Raw genomic sequence first — 22,086 nt, 5'->3', positions numbered from 1 at the left:
TAATATTTGATGAAAATGTTTTCATACTGAATGTGGTATTAAAATCAGAAAACTACATTTTTGTAAAGACCACTTTATAAATTGGATAAATGCTGAACACATTTACTCTCATGCTTTTTTTTTAACAGATACATACCTTGATTTTTGCCTTCATTTCTTTGATGAGTTTTTTCCTTTCTAATTTCTTCTTTTGTTTCACTTTCCACTTTCCAATTTGGGTAGGAAGGAGGCGATCAGAAACATCTTGATAATCAACTTGCATAAAAACAGCAGCATCTGGGAAAAACCCATGTTCCCCCAGAAACTGGACCTCGTCAGGATATCGCGGGAAACCATCTAATACAAAACCTGTGGAACTAGGTGGAAATTTCATAACTTACTTTATTGGCTTAAAATATTATATTATAAATATTGATTTAAAAATGAAAAAGTACTGATAACTCTCAACTTTACATAAGACACCCAATGAATAAACAGTTTCCTATAGTACCTTTTATTTTTTTAATATTTCTACATGCTGTTTCTTCTCCCAAATGTACTGAGTTGGATTAAAATGATAATATTTTATACTTATATTTATAGTATAAAAGTACTGTCAATCAGTTTATAGACAATTACTATTAATTAGAAGCCTACTAAAAGTTGTGAGACGATCACAGGGAAAGAGAAAATAAGTTCTCTGCTTGGGACGAGTGACCAGCCTAATGAACGTGTCACCGTTTACATAAAGAGTTTACTTGGCTGCCCTCTACCTCTTTATTGAGAATCCTTACCTTTTAGCCATTTTTCTTCTAATGATGTTTCTTTTCATGGGAAAGTTCATAACCCTCTTCCCTGGCTCCCTTTGTAACCAGCGACAATTATTAGTGTTTTCTTGGCTCATGTGTAAGATGATCGTATTCAGACAGGATCATCAAACTTGCTCAAGTATGATGAAACTTTAAGAATCATGAAAATAACTTGGAATGTTAATACATTTTCATTAGGGAGTATTTATAAAAACAATCAGGCTTGGAGAACCTGGCTTGGTTTAGTTGAGAGATTTAATATTGGTCCCTTTTTGAATGAAAGTTTATCTTGTTTATCTAAAATTTGGTTTAACTATTTATATTTAAATATACATTTTCTTCTTCAAAGGAATAGGACTTTCATGAACATTTGACAGTTTCAGCTCTTAACTGTCATTTAGAAATGTTGTTTTCTTTCTAATTAACTGGGCAAATTTACATATATTGGCCGTAAGATATGTGTTTTCTTTAGAGGTGCCTTCAGCAAAGTCTCTTCTGTTCTAGCTGTTACTTCTTTGTCAATGACATCTAAATCTTTTACCTCTACACCTCTCTTCTGAGTTTTGATTTAGAATTTTCAACAAGCTGCCTAGTTTCTCCATCTGAGTGCCCTTCAGGAATTATATATGCATCATACTGTCAAAAAATCATGCTCACTGTTACCCTTCCACACAGCTCTTCCTCTGACTCACTAGTATCCAGGTGCCAAACTTCAGAGACATCCTTCAACTCCCTCTTGCTTCTCACATACAAAACCTAAGTAATGTAACTAATGTAATTAGTTACATTAGATCTCTAGGACAGATGCCTTTTTAAAACATGTTTTTTCCTGATTATAAAAGCAATAAATCTCACTATAGAAAAATCAGAAATAAAGTCATGAAAAAAGGGCAAAATTATCTGCAACCTCATATCCAAGAGGTTACTGACATTTTGTTTTGTTTCTTTCTAGTTGGTTCTTCATTTGTTCAACTTTCTATCATATTATAAATAACTTTGTATCCTCTTTTTTAACTCAACATTGTATAATAAAATTTCTTATGCTATTACAAAGTCTTCATTGTAATAAGTTTTAATGTAGTGCTAATGTTCAGCTATTTTATTTAGGCTATTACAATTTCACTTTTTACTGTTCTTCAATCCATATGCTTTTTCTTTTTCTTTTTTTTTTTAAATATATGATGTGAGGTCAGGAGCTAAGTTAATGAAGAACAACCCATGACTATGTTGCTGCCAGCAACATCCCTAAGTTTACTACGACTATTGATCTAATTTAGGGAACAAGAAATTAAAATTAAAGTGACTAATAATCCCACTTACTTGGTTAGGCCAGGGACTAAATGAAAGAGAGTGACCAGAGGAGGACTGGGACCTGCCAGTTATTTGAATTCTCTATGATATAGTTTCCTTATCTCCAGAATGAGAAAATAAAATTTCTGTCCCAGAGGGCAGTTGTAAGGATTAAGGAAATTGATATGAATAAAATATAGGAGAACATTATCTGGCACACAGTAAGTTCCATATAAGTGTTTGCTATTATCAGTACTGTAAGTATCATTTCACTTTCTTCTGGTGGATACTGAGGTAAGAGATTCTGGTTAGGAAATCGAGGTGAAGCCTTAAACTCTGGTGGCCTGGAATTCTTAGTTTGTCCTGTCTGGCGTCAGGCTTGTTCCTGGCTGTTGGTAAAGGGATGAGACTATGGACAGCTATTTAGCGGTGTGAACAACCACTGCAACAAAAACAAAGAGAATTGCTCATCATCCAGTTATACGGGGGTTAAGTCACAACCCACTGCAGTCACCTACTGACAGCATACCCTGAAAAGAATTCAGGATGAAAAAACAGGATGAGGCACTCTGTCCTCTGGATAAACAGGCCCCTAGATAGTTAAATGCATATCTCAGGAAGAATTTCAATGACCCCAGATTCTTGCATTTTCCCATACATAGAAAAGCACTAAAATCATTAACTTGGATATCTGTTCTTCGTGATTAGCAGCAATCTTTTACCAAGATGTATGCTTAACTACATGTATTTCCTAGCCAAGAAATTCATACATGTGTACTAGCTCCTCCCCTACCTCTTTGGAACAGGTCTTCAGAGCTACCTCCCAGGCTATAGTCCTCAGTAAGACCCTGAATAAAATTTAAACTCACAACCCTCAGGTTGTGCGTTTTTCTTTAAGTTGACAGTGGAATTAACTAATTGTTAAAAGACTACAAGGCAAAGAGTCTGGTACGTCATGAGTGTACACAGGTTTAGAATATGGATCCTTAATCACAACTACACATTATAATCCCCTGGGGAGCTCCAATGCCCAGGTCCCAACCTCACACCTCTAAAGATTTTGATTCAATTATTTTGGGGTGGGGTCCCTGGCATCAGTATTTTTAAAATAATCCTCTAGATGGTTTTTTTTTAATTAATTAATTTATTTACTTTTGGCTGCATTGGGTCTTCGTTGCTGCATGCCAGCTTTCTCTAGTTGCGGTGAGCGGGGGCTACTCTTTGTTGTGGTGCATGGGCTTCTCATTGCTGTGGCTTCTCTTGTTGTGGAGCACAGGCTCTAGGCGCGCAGGCTTCAGTAGCTGTGGTTTGTGGCCTCTAGAGCGCAGGCTCAATAGTTGTGGCGCACGGGCTTAGTTGCTCCGTGGCTGTGGGATCTTCCCGGACCAGGGCTCCAACCCGTGTCCCCTGCATTGGCAGGTGGATTCTGAACTACTGCACCACCAGGGAAGTCCCTAAATAATCCCCTAGATGTTTTTAATGTGTGGAATCACTAGTTTACATGAGAGTAAAGGAGAAAATTCTTAAATTTATGTTGGATTAGATTTTTAACTTTTAAGAATAAATCAAATAAAAGTCAATAAATGGGGGCTTCCCTGGTGGCGCAGTGGTTGAGAATCTGCCTGCCAATGCAGGGGACACGGGTTCGAGCCCTGGTCTGGGAAGATCCCACATGCCGCGGAGCAACTAGGCCCGTGAGCCACAATTTCTGAGCATGCGCGTCTGGAGCCTGTGCTCCGCAACAAGAGAGGCCACGATAGGGAGAGGCCCGCGCACCGCGATGAAGAGTGGCCCCCGCTTGCCGCAACTAGAGAAAGCCCTCGCACAGAAACGAAGACCCAACACAGCCAAAAATAAATAAATAAATAAATAAAATTAAAAAAAAAAAAAAAGGGTCATGCTTTAAAAAAAAAAAAAAAAGTCAATAAATGTATAAAAGCCCATATAAATTAAGATACCGTATCGGTTCCTTAAACCACCAGTCAGAGAGAATTGCTTCAAGGATTTCGGGAGGCAATGGCTCATTTTCTGTTAGATTTAATCTGATTGCTTCTTCTTCTTCTGTAAGCTGTACTTCCTGAGGCTACAAACAAAAATCAGAAAACAAAACAAAAATTTAAAACTGTATATTAATAAATAATACTATGTTACATAGTTGATTAGGATAAGACCTGTTTTTCGCAGGTCAGTGTTTTCAAAAATATTTATGTATTTATTTATTTTGGCTGCGCTGGGTCTTAGTTGCAGTACACGGGATCTTCATTGCAGCATGCGGACTCTTAGTTGCAGCATGCACGCAGGATCTAGTTCCCTGACCAGGGATCAAACCTGGGCCCCCTGCACTGGGAGCACAGTGTCTTACCCACTGGACCACCAGGGAAGTCCCTCAGGTCATTTTTTATACTGTTGCTCATAAGCATTTAAAAATCTGAGCTCTTTTCTTTAAACCAATATTTAATATGGTTTTAAATATTAAATGATATTTACTATTGCTAAGAGGAGTTACTAGCAATTAGCATGACTGATTTTCATACATGGTCTCAGGACATCTGTCTCATCATTTTTACTAAAACCTTGTTCAATCTATATCACACACCTATAAAGCTTAACTGATTTTTGTAGTTTATCTTATAATTATTCAACCTAGATCCTGATTAAAGGATGGGCCAGGCAGGCAGTCATCTGGACTATAATCTGTACCTGCGTCCATTTATAGGAGATCATTTGAGAAGAAAAGGGTCCAGCTATATCAGAAATGGTTAAAAAGTGAGTGAGAATTAAGAACTTTCTCTTTATACCTCCAGATAGAAAACACCTAAGAGATATATACAAACTTTCTTATGAGGCATCATTAGAAATTAATATTTTGAGATCTCCACTGGCGCTGGGACAGATTTTTTATGACGTTAAATAGAAAATGGAGAACACGATAATGGAAAACCTTACAGTCTAGGTCAGACATATCAAATAGCATAGTCCCAAATAAATGCTATATAACACTCTTGTCAGGAAAAGCTTTTCCGTTTTTTATTGGAGTCATGTAAAACTCAGTATTTTATATTCTAGATGAGCAGTAAGATCTGTATTTACAAATGGGGAGGATGACTCTTAAATGATTTTTATGGGCTATTTTTTTCTTCTTAGAAACCTTATAGAGTTTGTTTCTTTTTTTTTTTAACATCTTTATTGGAGTATAATTGCTTTACAATGGTATGTTAGTTTCTGCTGTATAACAAAGTGAATCAGCTTATATTCTTCTCCCCCAAAGTAACACCAGTAAGCACAGTTATCTGCAAGGAGAGTATTAATATTCCTACCAGCTTCTTTGTATTTTCTTCCTCAATTGTAACATTGGCCTGAATTGCAAGCTCTTCAAGTTCTTGTTTTGCAAATTGTTCATCCTCAGAATCGTCCTCAAATTCAGGTCCAACTTTCTTCTCAGTTTTAAGCATTAGTTTTTCTTGAAGAAATTCTTCAAACTGAATATGAAAAATGCCCAATTTTTCTGCCAACTGTCTTCCACATACAGTTTTGCCAGAGCCATGGGGGCCCAGAAGGCATATTCTTAATGGAGGAGCCTGCCACAGGGGGTGGGTCAGGGGGTTGTAGGATAGAAGGATAGTGAAGAAAAGGAAGCTTTGAGAATTTAGAAAACATAAGGCTTATTATTAACTGCCCTCCCTAAGATTGAATTATCACTTCACAAACTCAAGAATGTTTCAGCATTAGGATACCAATTAACATGATTCATTGCATCAACCATGGTCCTCAGGAATCATCAACAACCACAGAGCACCTTTTTTTTTGAAGTCACAGAGCGTCTTGATATCAAGTGCCAAAAGGCATTTAATAAAATTAAATTAATTTTGTTTCTTTAAAAAAGCTTTAATTAAGGAAGAATGGAAAGGCACTTTCTTAGCACGATAAAAACAACAACAACAAAACCTCTCTACCAGACAAAAAGCCCATTGATACTGGAACACTAGGGGTCCCTTCATTAACTCCTGTAATCTCTGTATTGGAGATAGGGAAGCCCCAAAACCAGAGAACCCACAGAGATCCAGATGTACGGATTGTCCATTGATGCTGAAATTGTCAAGAACAACGGTGAGAGTTGGGATGGAGGAGCAGGTAAATCTTTTGTGAATGTGGGGAAATGACTATGATACTGGTAGGTGACAGCAAGGAGGAGTGGGAGATGGTGATATATTTGGATGGAATAAGCCTCAAAGGGGCTGGCAGTAATGGACTTCGAGCAGCAGAGGGAAGCAAGGAGCACAGTCTCATCACCTTCTGTCCTCGTGAAGGAACGGTTCTGAGAAGAGTTTAAAGGTGCAAGTGTACCAGAGAAATACAGGAGAAAGAGGAGTCAGGTATCTTGAGGAATAGGGAAATTTAAAAAAAAGAAAGAGATTTTAGAAGATAGCAAGTCCACAAAAGAATATTTGAAAACAGAAATATCAGAGAAAAGAAAGAGATCTTAGAGATTAAAAATGTGACTGCTGAAGTAAAAAGTTCAGTAGTACTGTGAAATTCTAAGATTCCCCAGCATGAAAAACACATGATTTCAGATTAAACATGTACCATGTGTCCAGTGCAATGAATAAAAAAGATTCTGGACAATTTTAAGAACGCAAGATAATGAAAAGAAGCTCTTAAAAGCTTTCAAATATTTAAAAAATGAAGCTGACTTACAAAGAAATTAAAATCAGCCTAGTGACACTGGATGCTACCTCACAATAAAGCAATATCTTTAATATTCTAAAAAGGAATAATTTTCAACCTAAAATCTATGTCCATCCTAATTGTTAAACATGTATGAGAACCAAATGATGACATTTTCAGATATGAAGAAAGTTAGTTGAAACCCTTGTTTCAGCAAAACAAGGGTTTGAAAAACCCACAAAAGCAAGAGGAAGACATGATGTAAATATCCGTTGATTTTGCCACCCAGCATTTATCCACTCTTCTTCTGTTAACCATATCTGGATTCCCCCCAGGAGACCACCCTTCATCACTCTCAGTTTATGTGCTTCCAGTGGAACTGATTCCATCATTAGTTAAAGAATTGGGCATGACATGAAAAGATGCTCAACATCACTAATCATCAAGGAAATGCAAATCAAAACCACAGTGAGATATCACCTCACACCTGTCAGAATGGCTATTGCCAAAAAGACAGGAAACGACAAGTGTTGGCAAGGATGTGCACTGTTGGTGGGAATGTAAATTGGTGTAGCCACTATGGAAAACAGCATGGATGTTCCTCAAAAAACTAAAAATAGAACTTTCTCGTGATTCAGCAATTCCACTTCTGGGTATTTATACGAAGGAAATGAAAACACTAATTAGAAAATATATATGTACCACTATGTTCTTTGCAGCATTTATTTGCAATAAACAAGATATGGAAGCAACCTAAGTGTCCATCGATAGATGAATGGTTAAAAAAGATGTGGCACACACATGCACACATAATGGAATATTACTCAGCCATTAAAAAAGAATGAAATCCTGCCATTTGTGACAATACTGATGGACCTAGATGGTATTATGCTAAGTGAAATAAGTCAGGCAGAGACAGACAAATGCTGTATGATTTCACTTAAATGTGGAATCTAAAAATCAAAACAAACAAACATAACAAAACAGTAACAGACTCATAGACATACAGAACAAACTGGTGGTTGCCAGAGGGGAAGGAGGGTAGGGAGATGGGCAAAATAGGTGAAGGGGATTAAAAGGTACAAACTTTCAGCTATAAAATAAATATGTCCAGGTTGGCTGTACAGCATAGGGAATATAGTAAACAATATTGTAATAACTTTATACGGTGACAGATGGTTACTAGACTTATCTTGGTGATCATTTCACAATATACATAAATGTCAAACCACTATGTTGTACACCTGAAACTGATATAATATTGTATGTCAATAAAAAAAGAACTGGTCATGTGATAAGATTTAAGTCAGTTGATGAATCACTTGAGAAAAATAATGAAAAAGAGAATGGTGAATAGTGAAAATAGAGTGGTATGCAATTATGTAGGTGCAGTCTCACACCATACTTTTGGATCACATCTTAAATCCCTCAGTGATGAAATTGCTGAAGTGACACCTCATTCATCCACAGGTTAAACCTCTGGCAAACAGAGCTGTGTGGAATTCAGAGCAAATAAGTAGCTAGGAAGTGAAGGGATGTAGATACATGACGATTTGCAGAAAAAGTATGGACTCACCATTAAGATTTCAGGCTTTTGTCCACAGGGTTATGAGTAAAACAAGGCAATAGATCACAAGTAGTGAAACAGACTGAGAGGAAAACAAAACACCAAAAGAAGACAAAAGGCCACATTCCTAAGTGACTCCCATCACCAGCAGGGCCAGGGCACAACCATCGGCATACTTCAGTCATCCCTATGGGATGATTTAGGTCCATGAAAATGGCCCAAATTATCCAGAAGAGTTTAAATTGTGTTTTATAAGTTCTGTTTAACCAGGCATTAACGTTACTGAAAGTTTTGACAGTAGATTGTGATTTATATATTTTGATCTTGTAATCCCAATCTAGGGAATTATACTAATAAAATAATTAAGAGAAACAAAGGATCATATGCCCAAAGATTTCCTAAGTACTATTTCATATTCACAATGGCAAAATCACACTATAAAAATTACTGTGAAAAAATGTCTAACAAGAAATTAGATGTTAAAATGGTATGTCAAAATGCCCATCAACAGACGAATGGATAAAAAAGTTGTGGTACATATATACAATGGAATATTACTCAGCCATAAAAAGGAACGAAATTGAGTCATTTGTTGAGACGTGGATGGATCTAGGGACTGTCATACAGAGTGAAGTAAGTCAGAAAGAGAAAAACAAATATCGTATATTAATGCATGTATGTGGAACCTAGAAAAATGGTACAGATGAGCCGGTTTGCAGGGCAGAAGTTGAGACACAGATGTAGAGAATGGACATATGGACACCAAGGGGGGAAAACTGCGGTGAGGTGGGGATGGTGGTGTGCTGAATTGGGCAATTGGGATTGACATGTATACACTGATGTGTATAAAATTGATGCCTAATAAGAACCTGCAGTATAAAAAAACAAACAAAACCACTAATACTAAACTTTCATTGGGTTATTTGTATGGAAATATGTTAATATAAATGTTTCAGACATTACATGAAATTTCTAAAAATCTTATATTTGTATTTGTATGGAAATATCTTAATATAAATGTTTCAGACATTACATGAAATTTCTAAAAATCTTATATTTGTATTTGTATGGAAATATGTATGGAAATATGTTAATATAAATGTTTCAGACATTGCATGAAATTTCTAAAAATCTTATATGTTCTGGTATAATGTTATAAGTAATAATCCTAGTTATTACTTTAAAATGTATATCTCAGAAATAACTAATTTTCTTGTCAACTGCATTATTATGAACTTTCATCAAATCTTTAACCGTGGTCATTTTTAAGTCTTTTGTCATTTACAGACAGTTCTGGGTGTACTCTGATGATTTTGCAAATATGTTCCTATAAAAGGGTTTCATCTTCAAGAAGTTCATGGAAAAGACTCTGACAAGTACAGGTTTCTGGTAACTGACTGTACTGCTGAACTGAATGAATAAGCATTTTCAGAACTCTAATGAAAAACTGATGAACTCATAAAAGTGCTAACAAAAGATCAAGATGAAAAAAAAAATTAATTACATGGGACTGAGTGAACTGATGAGGATGAGTATAATTTGTGTGACTTTCTGTCTGAATTAAAAAAAAAAAAAATCCCACAAGGACTCAGAGGCAAAGAATATACAAATCAATTTTCACTGCAAAGTAAAGGAGCTGTTACAGTGAAGGATTATTGGACTGAATGTCAATATTATGACATAGTATGAGTGTGTTTCATGTTTGGTAATTGCAATCATTGTTGCTTTTGTTGTGGTCATCCATGTACAATGCTTGGTGTCAGTCTATTTATCTCTTGTAAAAATAAAATACAGTGTGTGTGTGTGAAAAAAAAAATGGTATGTCAAAATGATTAGGCAATAAAATAAATCTAATAAATGTACAAGCAGTAAATTCAGCTGTGACTTTCTACTTCAGCTAAAAAGATATCATGTGTTGGTCTGACATAGGCATTACTGAAGAAATCAAAATAGATAATTAGATTATGTTATATTCCAAAAAGTTGTTCTTGGAACCTAGATATTTCCATACCATTATATTAGATTGGGGACTTCACTACTGAGTAAAATGGTGGAGGTTGGTAATAAGTCCCTAAAAAAGTACGCAGGAGTGATCGTCAGGATGGGAATATTGTTTTCACCTTTAATGGTTCATCGTGAGCCACATAATCCTCAGGTTGCTCCAAAAACTTTTCTTTAGCCTCAGGACTTGAAAAGTAATAGATCTTTTCTCGATATTTAGCTGCTTCTTCTGTGCTGCCTGGTTGTAGGATGAAGTTTTCTTTGAGAGCCACTGGACAAAAGTGCTTTGTATCTCCCAAATGCCTTCTCTTCTCTTTAATTCTATCTTCATTCTAGAAATATTATTCAAAGTTTGGAGAACACTATTAATGCATTATTCATGTAATACTAAAGAGGGAATTTTAAAAAATGCAATTTGAATAGTATTTAATCCATAACAATATCCATTTAAAACAATCCACAAAAGACCAGTTCTTATACTATTTAAATTAATCAAAAAATCAGGTTCTCATATCCCTCTGAGTTCACATCCCAAGCGTCTTTATTTTATAAAGAAAATGAAGCAGCACTGAGAATGAAGGCGTCCCCAGCCCTCTACAGACAAATGAGTAATAAAAACCCCCATAATGTGCTGGTGCAGGGTCACTGTGAGGTCAGTTTCTAAAATAAAATTATTTCCAAGAAGTAAAAGCTGAGTCAGGGTCGCAACTTCTTACCCATTGAAAATGAAATGGGAGATGCCTCAGGATTTGCTTTGTTTCCTACTCAGTGGCTATATATCAAATAATTTGGAACTATTTTATTTTGTTCAATTGGAAATGTGTAATATATTTTATTTGTGATAGATGAAGAAGCTGTGTGTAAAGTCCCTTAAGGACTCTTGCAATTTATTTAAAGCAAAGTACACTTAAAAAATAATTTTCTGTGTTGTACAATACATGCTTGCTGTAAAAATATTCAAAACTTATCACAATGCATAGAGTGAACATTTCCTCTCACCTTCTTCCTTACAATACTATATTGACACTCAGTAGTTTTATGTGTATCCTTCCAGACCTCTTTTTCTAAGTTTATCCTACACATCTATATACAAAGATAGACACAAATTTAGGCACAAATACATTGTTTTTAAAAATACCAATGAAATAATACTTTACATGATTATTCTATAACACACCTCTTGTTTTCCCCCCAAGCAAGATATAATAAACAACTTTCTGTAAAGGAGCAAAAATAAGACTAATCTCTACTTTTCTTGTGTCATTCTTGTTCAATTTTTGTGTCAGGGTTATGCAAGCTTCAAAATGAGCTAGAAAGTATTGATGTTTTTCTATGATGTGGAAGATTTAAATAACATAGGACTTATCTAATCAACAAGAACTATCCTACAACTCCCTACAATTATTTTTGTTTGTTCAGCTTTTATCTTTCGTCCTAAGCAAATTTTAGTAATTTGTATTTTGAAAATGTTTTTCATTTTGACTTAAAAATTTATTAAAGTTGTAATTTAAAACAACAGTCTTTTAAAATCTGATTATATACTCCTTTCTATCTCAAATGTTATCTACTGCTCCTTCTTTTTACCTCATTCTACTTGCCAGAAGTTTGTCTATTTTATTGCTCTTGTCAGTGAACCAACTTTTCATTGTTTTTGAAGTTAGGACTACTGTTTTTATTTGGTTTTGTTTTCCTGTTTCATTAATTTTTGCTTTTAATCTCCTTCTTTCTACTTTCTTTTGGTTTATTTTGTTATGCTTTTTCCTAGGTTCTTGAGTTGCATGCTTAATTAATTTCTCCAGTCTTTCTTGTTTTTCAATAAATGCACTTAAAGTAAGGTTGCCGGACTTAGCAAATGAAAATGAAGGCTCCCCAGTTATATTGAATTTCAGTTTAAAAAAATGTGAGGTAGGTGAGTGGTGGGTGACAAGGTTGGGGGGTCTTTTTGGAGCAAGGGATTCTGGGAAGATGGTGATCTAGAGACTCTCTCTTCCCTTCTCTGCCACCTCCTCAGTGGTAAATAGCTGCTGGGGCAGGTGGCTGGTAACCATGGACGTGAGGGGAGACAACTGTACAACACTCTTTACCACTATGAGGGGGATGAGTACCTGGAGACAAACAACAGAGGTACAAGAGCATTAAGATGCCAAGTCTTTGGAGGAATTTTGCCTGTAGAAATCTGTGGATTTCCTGGGGGAATGTTAGCATCAACAACTACCACCCAGGAGTGTTTGTAGTCTCTGTGGCCTGCAAGAGACCAAGAAGGAGCTGTATGGGTGGAAGGAGTCCTCCCTGACCCTGCATCTTGGTAAGTATGAGGAATCCAGGTAGCTGAGCTTGTCTCAGGCCTCAGCAACAAAATAGGTGACCTATCTGCTGCTATGCTCCTGACCGATGGAGAGAAAAGTCACTTTGCCTTTCATAATTTTTGAGAATGTTGTCACCTAAAGCACTCCAGCAACAGTCCTGAACTCCACTGAGCCAAAAAGAAAAAAAGAAAGAAGAAAGAAACAAAGAAAACAACCATCCGTCTCAGGAAGCCTGGCACACACTCTAAGACTAGTCAGATCAAACAGACCACAAAACTCTGCAACACAGGCAGGGAAGAAACCCAATCTCAGAGTAGAAAAATGATGGAGACATTTACAGAGATTCATGTAAACACTAGAAATAGTTCATGAGCACCAATAAAATATGTAAATGAGCTGAGGAAGAGAGTGAGCACTTGTGGTGGAATCTGGCCCCCTAAGATCCCCAGAACCTGTGAATATGTTATCTTATGTGTGTGATTAAGTTAAGGATGTTGAGATGAGAGGATCATGCAGGTGGGTCCAATGTAATCACAGGGTCTTTATAAGAAGGATGCAAGAAGGTCAAAGGCAGAAGGAGATGAGAGGATGGACAGTAGAGGTTGAAGTGATGAGTTTTGAAGATAGGGAAGAGGCCATGAATCAAAGAATGCAGATGACCTCCAGAAACTGGGAAAGATAGGGAAAGGCTTCTCCTCTAGAGGAAGGAACATAGCCAACATTAATTTTAGCCCTCTGAGATTCATTTCAAAATACTGACTGTGAGAACTGTACAATAATTTGGTTATTTTAAGCCACCAACTTTGTAGCAATTTGTTATAGCAGGAATAGGAAACTAATACTCCACTCTAGAGACCCCAATGAATGTCTTAAATTAGAAGGCTGAGTGTAAGGCAAATCTACACATATTTGAACAAACTCTACAAATGTAAGAACAAAAAAGTAAGAGATGGAGAATTTGAGGGAAAAGATAAGATATTTGGAGGATAGATCCAAGAGACCTAACTGGTATTAAGTATTGTGGAAGGAAAAAATGGAAGAGATGGAGGAGAGGCAAGAATTAATTTGCCACAAATAGAGAAAGAAATAACCTCAGATTTAAACACACGCCAAGTGCAGGCAGAACTGATGAGGAAAGACAAACACCTGGACGCACCTTGATACAATTTCTGACCTCTGAAGCAACATTAGAACTGTTGTTTCTTTTTCTATTTGTGTGGCAAAAGCGAAATATCTTTGTTGTTGATCTTTCCTATTGTAAAAACACTGCATCTCGAATGTTAAAAAATCAGACAATATAGATAAGTATTTACAAAATAAAAATTACTTGCGAGTCCATCACTCAGAGATAACCACCATTAACACATTCAACAGCTTGACTGAGGTATAACTGACATTAAAACACTTATATACTTAGTTTATAATTTGATAAGTTTTGACATATGTTTGATCCATGAAACCATCACCACAGTCAAGATAATAAACAGATTTGTCAACTGCATAGTTTGCTCCTGCCTCTTTGTAATCCGTCCCTCCTGCCCCTATTTGCCTCCTATCTGCCCCATCCCCAGACAACCACCGCTCTGTTTTCTATCACTATAATTAGTCTGCATTTTCTAGAATTTTATGTAGGTGGAATCACATAGTATGTATTCTTTTTTGGTCTGGCTTTTTCTCTTAGCATAATTGTTTTGAGATGTATCCAGGTTGGTGTCTGTATCAGTAGTTCTTTTATTTGTTTTTATTTTTGTGTGTGTACTATTCCAGGTCTAATTATTCCCCGTTCCTAAGACTAGACTCTTTTTAGTATACTACCCAATGCCCTGTGAATTATGAGGTTTTTCCAGTCTAGTTGGTGGGAATAGGCATTATTTCTGGCTCTGTGTGAGATCCAAGTACTGGTCCCACTAATCTTTGGTACTTCCCAAAGTAGTTTCCTTACATGCGAAGCTGATCAGTGCTCTGTTGAATACTTGAAGGGGCTGCTCTGCAGGTGTCCAGAGCTCTCTCTGTGTACAGTTCTCTCATCTCTGGTCCCTTCCCTTCTAGCTGCTTTGGTCTCCAGGGGTTCTCTGCTCTATCTCTTCCAATCCTCCAATCAACGAGTCTGGCTCTGTCTGGGCCCCTACTCCCTGTACCACAGTCTGGACAAGGTACATGGCCTTACAGACAGGAAGATGGGGAAATCGTAGGGTGCACTTCATTTATTTCCCACCTCTCTGGGATTACTGTGCTTCACTGTCTCATGTCAATGTCTTGAAAACTGTTTCATGTATTTATCCTATTTTTCAGTTGTTTCAGGCAGGAGGGTAAATCCAATCCCTTTTACTCCGTCTTTCCTGGAATGACTGTTAACATTTTAGAACATATCTTCCCAGAATTTTTATCATGAGTTTTTTGCTTTTGTCCGTATAGCAACTTTCTTTCCCTTTTCGAGTAACATGACCCTTCTCCCTCTTCTCATGGAGAACCACTTCTTCCACATTCAAGGTTCTCAAATGGACCAGACAATCAGAGTAACTCCTCACCTTATAGCCACTGAGTGCATGTGACTGAGGTTGGCTCAATAATATACAAAGTCCTCTAGTTACTATGATTAATAGGGGCAACTGACTGAGCTGGGAGAAGTGAAATTCTTTCTTGTGATTTTTCCAGGTGGATTTAAAGATAGAGTGTTGTCTTTCTTCCTAGATCAAAATTTCTAAGGATGTTCTCCCAGAATTCCTGGCAGCCATGTCTGCCTTATTTGGAAAAAGCATCTTCGCAGATGTAATTAAGGATCTCAAGGTGACATATTGTTCATTATCCAGGTGGTCCCTAAATCCAATGACAAGTGTCCTTATAAGAGAAGACACGGAAGAGAGGCCATGTGCAGACTGAGGCAGAGGCTGAAGCCAACACAGAGGCAGCCACAAGCCAAGGATTATCTGGAGCCACCAGAAGCTGGAACAGGCAAGGAAGGGTTCTCCCGGGAGCCATCAGAGGGAGCATGGTCCTACCTACCAACACCTTGATTTCAGAGTTCTGGTCTCAAGAACTGTGAGAGGATAAATTTCTGTTGTCTTAAGCCTTCGAGTTTGTGGTGCTTTGTTTTTTTTTTTTTGGCCGTGCCACGCGGCATGTGGGATCTTATTTCCCCAACCAGGAATAATCGAACCCATGCCCCCTGTAGGGGAAGCACAGGGTCTTAACCACTGGACCGCCAGGGAAGTCTCTGTGGTACTTTGTTATGGAAGCCTTTGGAAACTAATCCTGCAGGTAAAACTGATCTGTGTTACGGTAAATTAGGAAGAGTGGAAGTGAGGAAAAGACACTATATTATCAATGAAGACCATACTTAAAAATTTAAGTTTTGAATATTACAGACAGCTTGAGAACTGTCTGCAGATACAAGAAAGACACCGTGTTCTTGCAGACCAGAGCAGGGCACAGAAGAAGAACGGCAGAAGAAGGATGACTGAGACGAGAGAATCTGAATATTAGTGGGACAAAACCCACATCCTTTAGCCACCCTGACTGAACGTCTCAGCAGTTCCTTAGGATAAAGTACTGAAAGCTGTTAGCAGAATCATATTGTGTAACATTTGTTGTTTGACACATACATATTTGGGTTTAAGTTAAGCAACAGTAAGTTAATTACAACTGAATGTTTATCTACCCGTTTTATTGATAAAGACCAGAATTAAAAGAATCACTTCCTATTTTATTATTGACAGATGCCCGAAATGGGAGGCTATCAGTTGAGAACAGTGATCAAAATTGTGCTGCCAAGGGAGAAGATTGGGGCCTAAAATGAGCTGTTCCCATTTGAGCAAACCACTCATTGTTATCATGCCTGCAGCCCCTCAAAGATGCCACTGCTGTGCTTTGTATAAAACACCCACTTCTGTTAAATCTTTTTTGTAATTAATTTTTATTGGAGTATGGTTGCTTTATAATGTTGTGTTAGCCTCCACTGCACAACAAAATGAATCAGCCATACACACAAAGATATCCCCTCCCTTCTAGGTTACCACAGTGCATTAGGTAGAGTTCCCTGTGCTATATAGTATGTTCCCATCAGTTGTCTATTTTATACATAGTATCAATAATGTATGTGTGTCAATCCTAGCCTCCCAATTCCTCTCACCCCACCCCTTTCCCCCTTGGTATCCATACATTTGTTCTCTAAGTCTGTGTCTCCATTTCTGCTTTGCAGATAAGATCATCTGTACCACTTTTCTAGATTCCACATATATGCGTTATTATACGATATTTGCTTTTCTCTTTCTGACTTAACTTCACTCTGTATGACAGTCTTTAGGTCCATCCATGTCTCTACAAATGACCCAATTTCATTCCTTTTTATGGCTGAGTAATACTCCATTGTATATATGTACCACATCTTCTTTACCCATTCCCCTGTCAATGGACATCCACTTTTGTTAAGTTTATAAAATATTTCTGTCTCTAATACCTATAGACATTTCCAGGGAAAAAAATTTAAAGAATTCTTTTTTCATGGGCGTAATATACTGTCTAAGTAGCCCTGGCATTTCAGAGGTCAAATGAAGCTGGGTGGAGGTAAAATGTGTTGAAAATGTTTATAAAATTGAAGATCGCTGCTAGTTTTCTTGGAGTCTAAAAGTGCTCGTTACCACTCTGGATATGTGCGCTTTCAGTGATGTGACCACGGTGAGGGAGCAGGAACAAAGACCCCTACCTCTTCCTCTTCCTCCTCCTCTTCTAGCTCCTCATCGCCTTCGGCCTCAGCCTGATAGTCTTCTGTTTCTTCATCATAATCGTCCATAGTTAACTCCCAGCCAGCATAGTGGAAAGGTTCTGTAGAAAAAAGAAGAAATAGTTGGGAAGGTATTTTTAGGATAAAAGCATATTAGCATATTACAGTAGTCAAAGATTAGGAAAATTAATTATAGGGACTGGTCTCTTAGCTTAAATGTGTATGCAAACAGGCCTTCACAAATTCTTTAAGTGACAACTGGCCAGTTTGGCCAGTGCTGTTTGTGCCTCATGGCTGTTCTGATTGGTGGGTGCCTGCACTATGACAGTTGTTAAATATTTTAAATATCATCCCTGGATATACTGACTGTTTTGCTTCACAAACCATAGGCTTTAAACTTTCACAGTACTTTTAATAATATTACCTGCTCATGACAATAAATGTTATGATTACAGACGGCCCTTACTTTCCATGGTCTCAACGACTTTTTGAAGTAGTTCCTCTGGAGTTTTGTCAGCAATCTCCAAGTTTAAAACTTGAGTAAAAGAGTCACTGATTGCTGTTTCCATCTGCCTCCAGGAGGAGTAGAAAGATCTGACACTCTCTTTAATTGGCTCCATTTCAGGAACATCAGGATAAGCGTCTTCTGGAAACTCAGGTAGTACAACTTTTGAGTAAAAGTTAAAGGAAAGAAAAAAGAGCCTTCAGGCATTATATCTTTAGTCATGTTGCCAAATAACTTATACTTTATAATACTTTAAAAACATTTGAAAGAAATAAACTTAGTGTTCTAAGCAATAATATACATTTATAAATTCATATTTCAATTACACTTTGTTCCTTGTATTGGCTGTAGATGAATTATTACTTATAAATAAAATCCAAATTATTTGGATAATTAATATCAATTTCATATGGCAACTTTAACTGTTAATAAAATGTATAACAAAATTTGATGAAAAACTGTTATAAGTTGTCTAGATACGCTTTTAATATAATAAGTTAGATAAATAAATATAAGACACATCAACTGGCATACGACTGACATAGAAACAGGTAGGAAGTTGGTACTGTGCCTAAAATTTTAAGAGAATATGAAAAGCACTTTTATGCACTAACTACTTTTATTTGATAATCTAACCTGTTTCAGATAATTCTTTAGTTTCTAGTCCCTCTTTGGATCCTTTTGGAATTTCTGTTCCAACTGTAGTATCCTCGGTAGGCTCAGACACTTAAAAAAAAACAATCTAATAGTGTTTGAATTTTAAAACATTATTCCTTTATGAAGTTTTTGGTACAAAGAAAATGTCAAAACATAGTTTAAATTTTGTATACTATCTCTAATTGATAATACAGTTCTTGTTAGGTAAAGTATTGAAACTGAGTCCCCCTAAAACCGAGTTCCCCTGCCGAGTTTATGGTTAACCTCCCTATTCAAAACTGTATTCCTTTTCTTGTCCCCTCTGACCTCAATCCTGTGCTAACTGAATTCTAATCAACCAGAGTCAGATAACATCATTAATGTACAAACTCAGGTTGTTTCTCCAGGGCAAGACCCCTGATCATGCACCCCCAGAGCAGAGACTCATAAACAGTAGGCATCCTGACCCCTGAAACTACGATTAAGAAATGTCACAAGATGATGATTAACTACAGCTTCTTTGTTCCTCCCCTTTAAAAGCCCCCAACTCAAAGACCAAGTTGGAGTAGATCTCAGATTCATCTCCCACTCCCTTGCTTGGCGCCCTGCAATAAGCCCTTACTTTGCTGCAAACACCCGCTGTCAGAGTTTGGCTTCCTGTGCCGCGGGCACACGAGCACACTGCTTGGTTTCAGCAAGGCATAAAAATACATAATAGTATAAGGCAGAAAATGAAGAACATTCTTAAATACACAAAAGGATGTTGACCAGAATAACAATTGGTACGTACAATTTTGACTGATGACTGTTGTTAAATATCATTCAAACTTCTGTTCACATGGCATCAAACTAGCAGTGCCTGATAGTTCTTTTAATTTCTTGAGATACCCGTAAAGATATACCAAAGGATCATAAAGTGGCAATAAAGGGCGATGATATGCCAAAGTCTCAGCTGTGGGTGTTGGTGTGGTGAAACTGAGGAGAGTCTCAACTAATACCACTGTTAAAGGTATAGATCAACAACTGCTTTCCTGGATGATATAAGACATGATCCACATACAGATCTAGCATAGATAGTTTCAGGGAAGGAAGGACTAATAATCTTTCTTCTCAGCCCATAGTCTCTCCTAGTTCTGAGACACAAGTTTTGTGTAGACCACACACACACACACACACACAAATTTTTAAAATATATATGTAGCCATTCTGTAATACTGTGGAAGCTGTCTTCTAAGTTAGCTAAAGTAATAGTTGGGTCCTCTTTCTACAGAATCTGTAACGTTTAATACTCAGGAGAACAGGGAGTAGAAGGGGACAAGCCTAGGGCTGGCCTGGTGGCAGCATATTTAATTGTAAGGTGTTCAATTACCTAAAGAAAAGCATAACCCCGACAAAGAGAAGAAGAGCACCAAGAATATACAGAAAATTCTAAACTGTCTTAGCTTCTCTGGCTTAATCAGAGAATGCAATAGTTGGGGATGAAGAAGATCCAGCTTCAGTCTAGAAAAGCCATAGACGATGATACTAAATATCATAAGTTGAATCAGGGTGATGCACATTGACCTGACCTTCAGGTCTATATCTGAGAGTGCCTGGCAAGAAGTTTAAGTGAAGGGAGTATATGCGTGTTGTGTGTTTGTTGGGGGGAGGGGGGGTGGTTCTTATGAATACTCTATCTACCCTTCCTGTTGGTTACCCTACTCTACCTGCTCCATTCAGGGAGAAGTCAACAACAACAACAAAACAAAACAGCAACAACAAGGCCTATGAAAATAAACTATAATGAAGGAAAGAGAGTATTGATTCACAGATTCAGATGAAGAGCTTGCTTCTGAAAAAGATTTCTCATATAAAGCAAAATAAAGTAAATTTTAGAAGATATGTACTTCGTACACTCAAAAAGCACAGGAGGACAACAGAGTCTGTGAAATAGGAACCATGAGGCAAAAGGAGAGACCAACCTAAGATAAAGGCAGAAATACAAGAAAGCTAGTTGAAATAAGGACACAATGCAAGAAAATCTAAAATGCAATAGCAGAATTGAAATATGCATCAGGAGAGAGGCAATAAGGAGCAGAAAATAAGTCAGTGATGTGGAGGATAGCAACTCTCCAAAAAATATAGAGAGAAAGGACAATGAGATGAAAACTATCAAGAAGAATATTAATGTGGTTGAAAAGCAATAACTATCTAACTAAAAAAATAATAAAACGTGATCCTGAAAAAGGAATCTGAAACAATAACTGAAGAAAAACATTTTGAGCCAAAGACTGTGGTATGGAGACAGGAGGACATAAGATGCTTGATGACATCTTTACACTATCAAAGCAACTCTGGGGACTTCTCTGGTGGCACAGTCGTTAAGAATCCACCTGCCAATGCAGGGGACAAGGGTGCGAGCCCTGGTCCAGGAAGATCCCACATGCCATGGAGCAACTAAGCCCGTGCGCCACAACTACTGAGCCTGTGCTCTAGAGCCCGCAAGCTACAGCTACTGAGCTCCCATGCCACAACTACTGAAGCCCACGTGCCTAGAGCCTGTGCTCCGCAACAAGAGAAGCCACAGCAATGAGAAGCCCGAGCACTGCAAACAAGAGTAGCCCCCGCTCACTGCAACTAGAGAAAGCCCGCATGCAGCAACGAAGACCCAACGCAGCCAAAAAACAAAATCAAAAAAACAAAAAATACCTTGGACTCAGGGATGAGACATGTCCCTTATTTAATACAGTGTTTTGGCATTTCTGTTACTTGTAGGCAAATGCAGTCACAATGGATACAGATGGAATAGTCTTCCTCTTAAGCAAGGTCAGCAGCTATGCTTCTTAATTTAAAAAGTCAACCCTACCACTTAGTTACTTGATAGTCGAAGCACATGATCAACCCTTAATCAACGACACTGAACATCTGTGCTCCAGAATTTAAACTTTGAATTGTTTGCTACTTAAATCTGGTCAGGTTTCTGGATAATGGGGTGGCAGGAAGCGACTTGCAAAATGTTCAGTGGTTGCTCACTCCAGGCTGCCCAGCCTAGTCCTGACAACTCAACATGGTGAGGTCAGGCTTTATTTGAGAGAGATGCATTTGACTGGAGAAAACTTGATCAGACCATGGCATTAGTTTTTAGATGGTCGTTAAGGAACCACTGGTCTCAGGGACACACTATTCGTGCAGTTGGCATTATGAGCGCTGCTCTTTATATACCTTAGGTGTCTGCTGTCCCCTGTTCCTTTTCCTTGAATTACACTCCTTGTGATGGGTTCAATTGTGCCCCCCGCCCCGCAAAGATATGCTCACATCCTGACCCCTGGTACCTGTGAATGTGACATGAATTGGATACAGGGTCTTTGCAGAAGTAATTAGTTAAGGATCTTGAGATGAAATCATCCCAGATTTAGGGTGGGTCCTAAATCCAATGCCTGGTGTCCTTGTAAGAGGAGAAGACACACAGAAACAGACACACACACACACACACACACACACACACACACACACACAGAAAATAAAGGCCATGTGACGATGAAGGCAGAGATTGGAGTGATACAGTTACAAACCAAGGAGCACCAAGGACTGCTGGAGTAACCAGAAGCTAGGAAGAAGCAAGGAAGGAT

At 37.6% G+C, this 22,086-nt stretch overlaps 1 protein-coding gene across 1 annotated transcript in view; it reads right to left on the bottom strand.

Moving 5' to 3' along the window:
- Window positions 1-22,086, bottom strand: part of AK9 (adenylate kinase 9) — a 119,211-nt gene that overhangs the window by 30,251 nt on the left and 66,874 nt on the right. The window contains exons 21-27 of the mRNA XM_059941422.1: window positions 18,479-18,568; window positions 17,804-18,004; window positions 17,320-17,438; window positions 10,431-10,643; window positions 5,396-5,656; window positions 4,037-4,161; window positions 137-356 (exon numbers count right to left, since the gene is read on the bottom strand). Of these exons, the coding sequence (XP_059797405.1) occupies window positions 137-356; window positions 4,037-4,161; window positions 5,396-5,656; window positions 10,431-10,643; window positions 17,320-17,438; window positions 17,804-18,004; window positions 18,479-18,568 (1,229 nt within the window). The remainder of the gene's footprint in view (window positions 1-136; window positions 357-4,036; window positions 4,162-5,395; window positions 5,657-10,430; window positions 10,644-17,319; window positions 17,439-17,803; window positions 18,005-18,478; window positions 18,569-22,086) is intronic.

The sequence above is a fragment of the Balaenoptera ricei genome, chromosome 12 (assembly GCF_028023285.1).
Source record: "Balaenoptera ricei isolate mBalRic1 chromosome 12, mBalRic1.hap2, whole genome shotgun sequence".
Classification (NCBI taxonomy): Eukaryota; Metazoa; Chordata; class Mammalia; order Artiodactyla; family Balaenopteridae; genus Balaenoptera; species Balaenoptera ricei.
The sequence above is the reverse complement of the archived record's forward strand: the minus strand, read 5'-3'. Positions and strand labels throughout refer to the sequence as shown.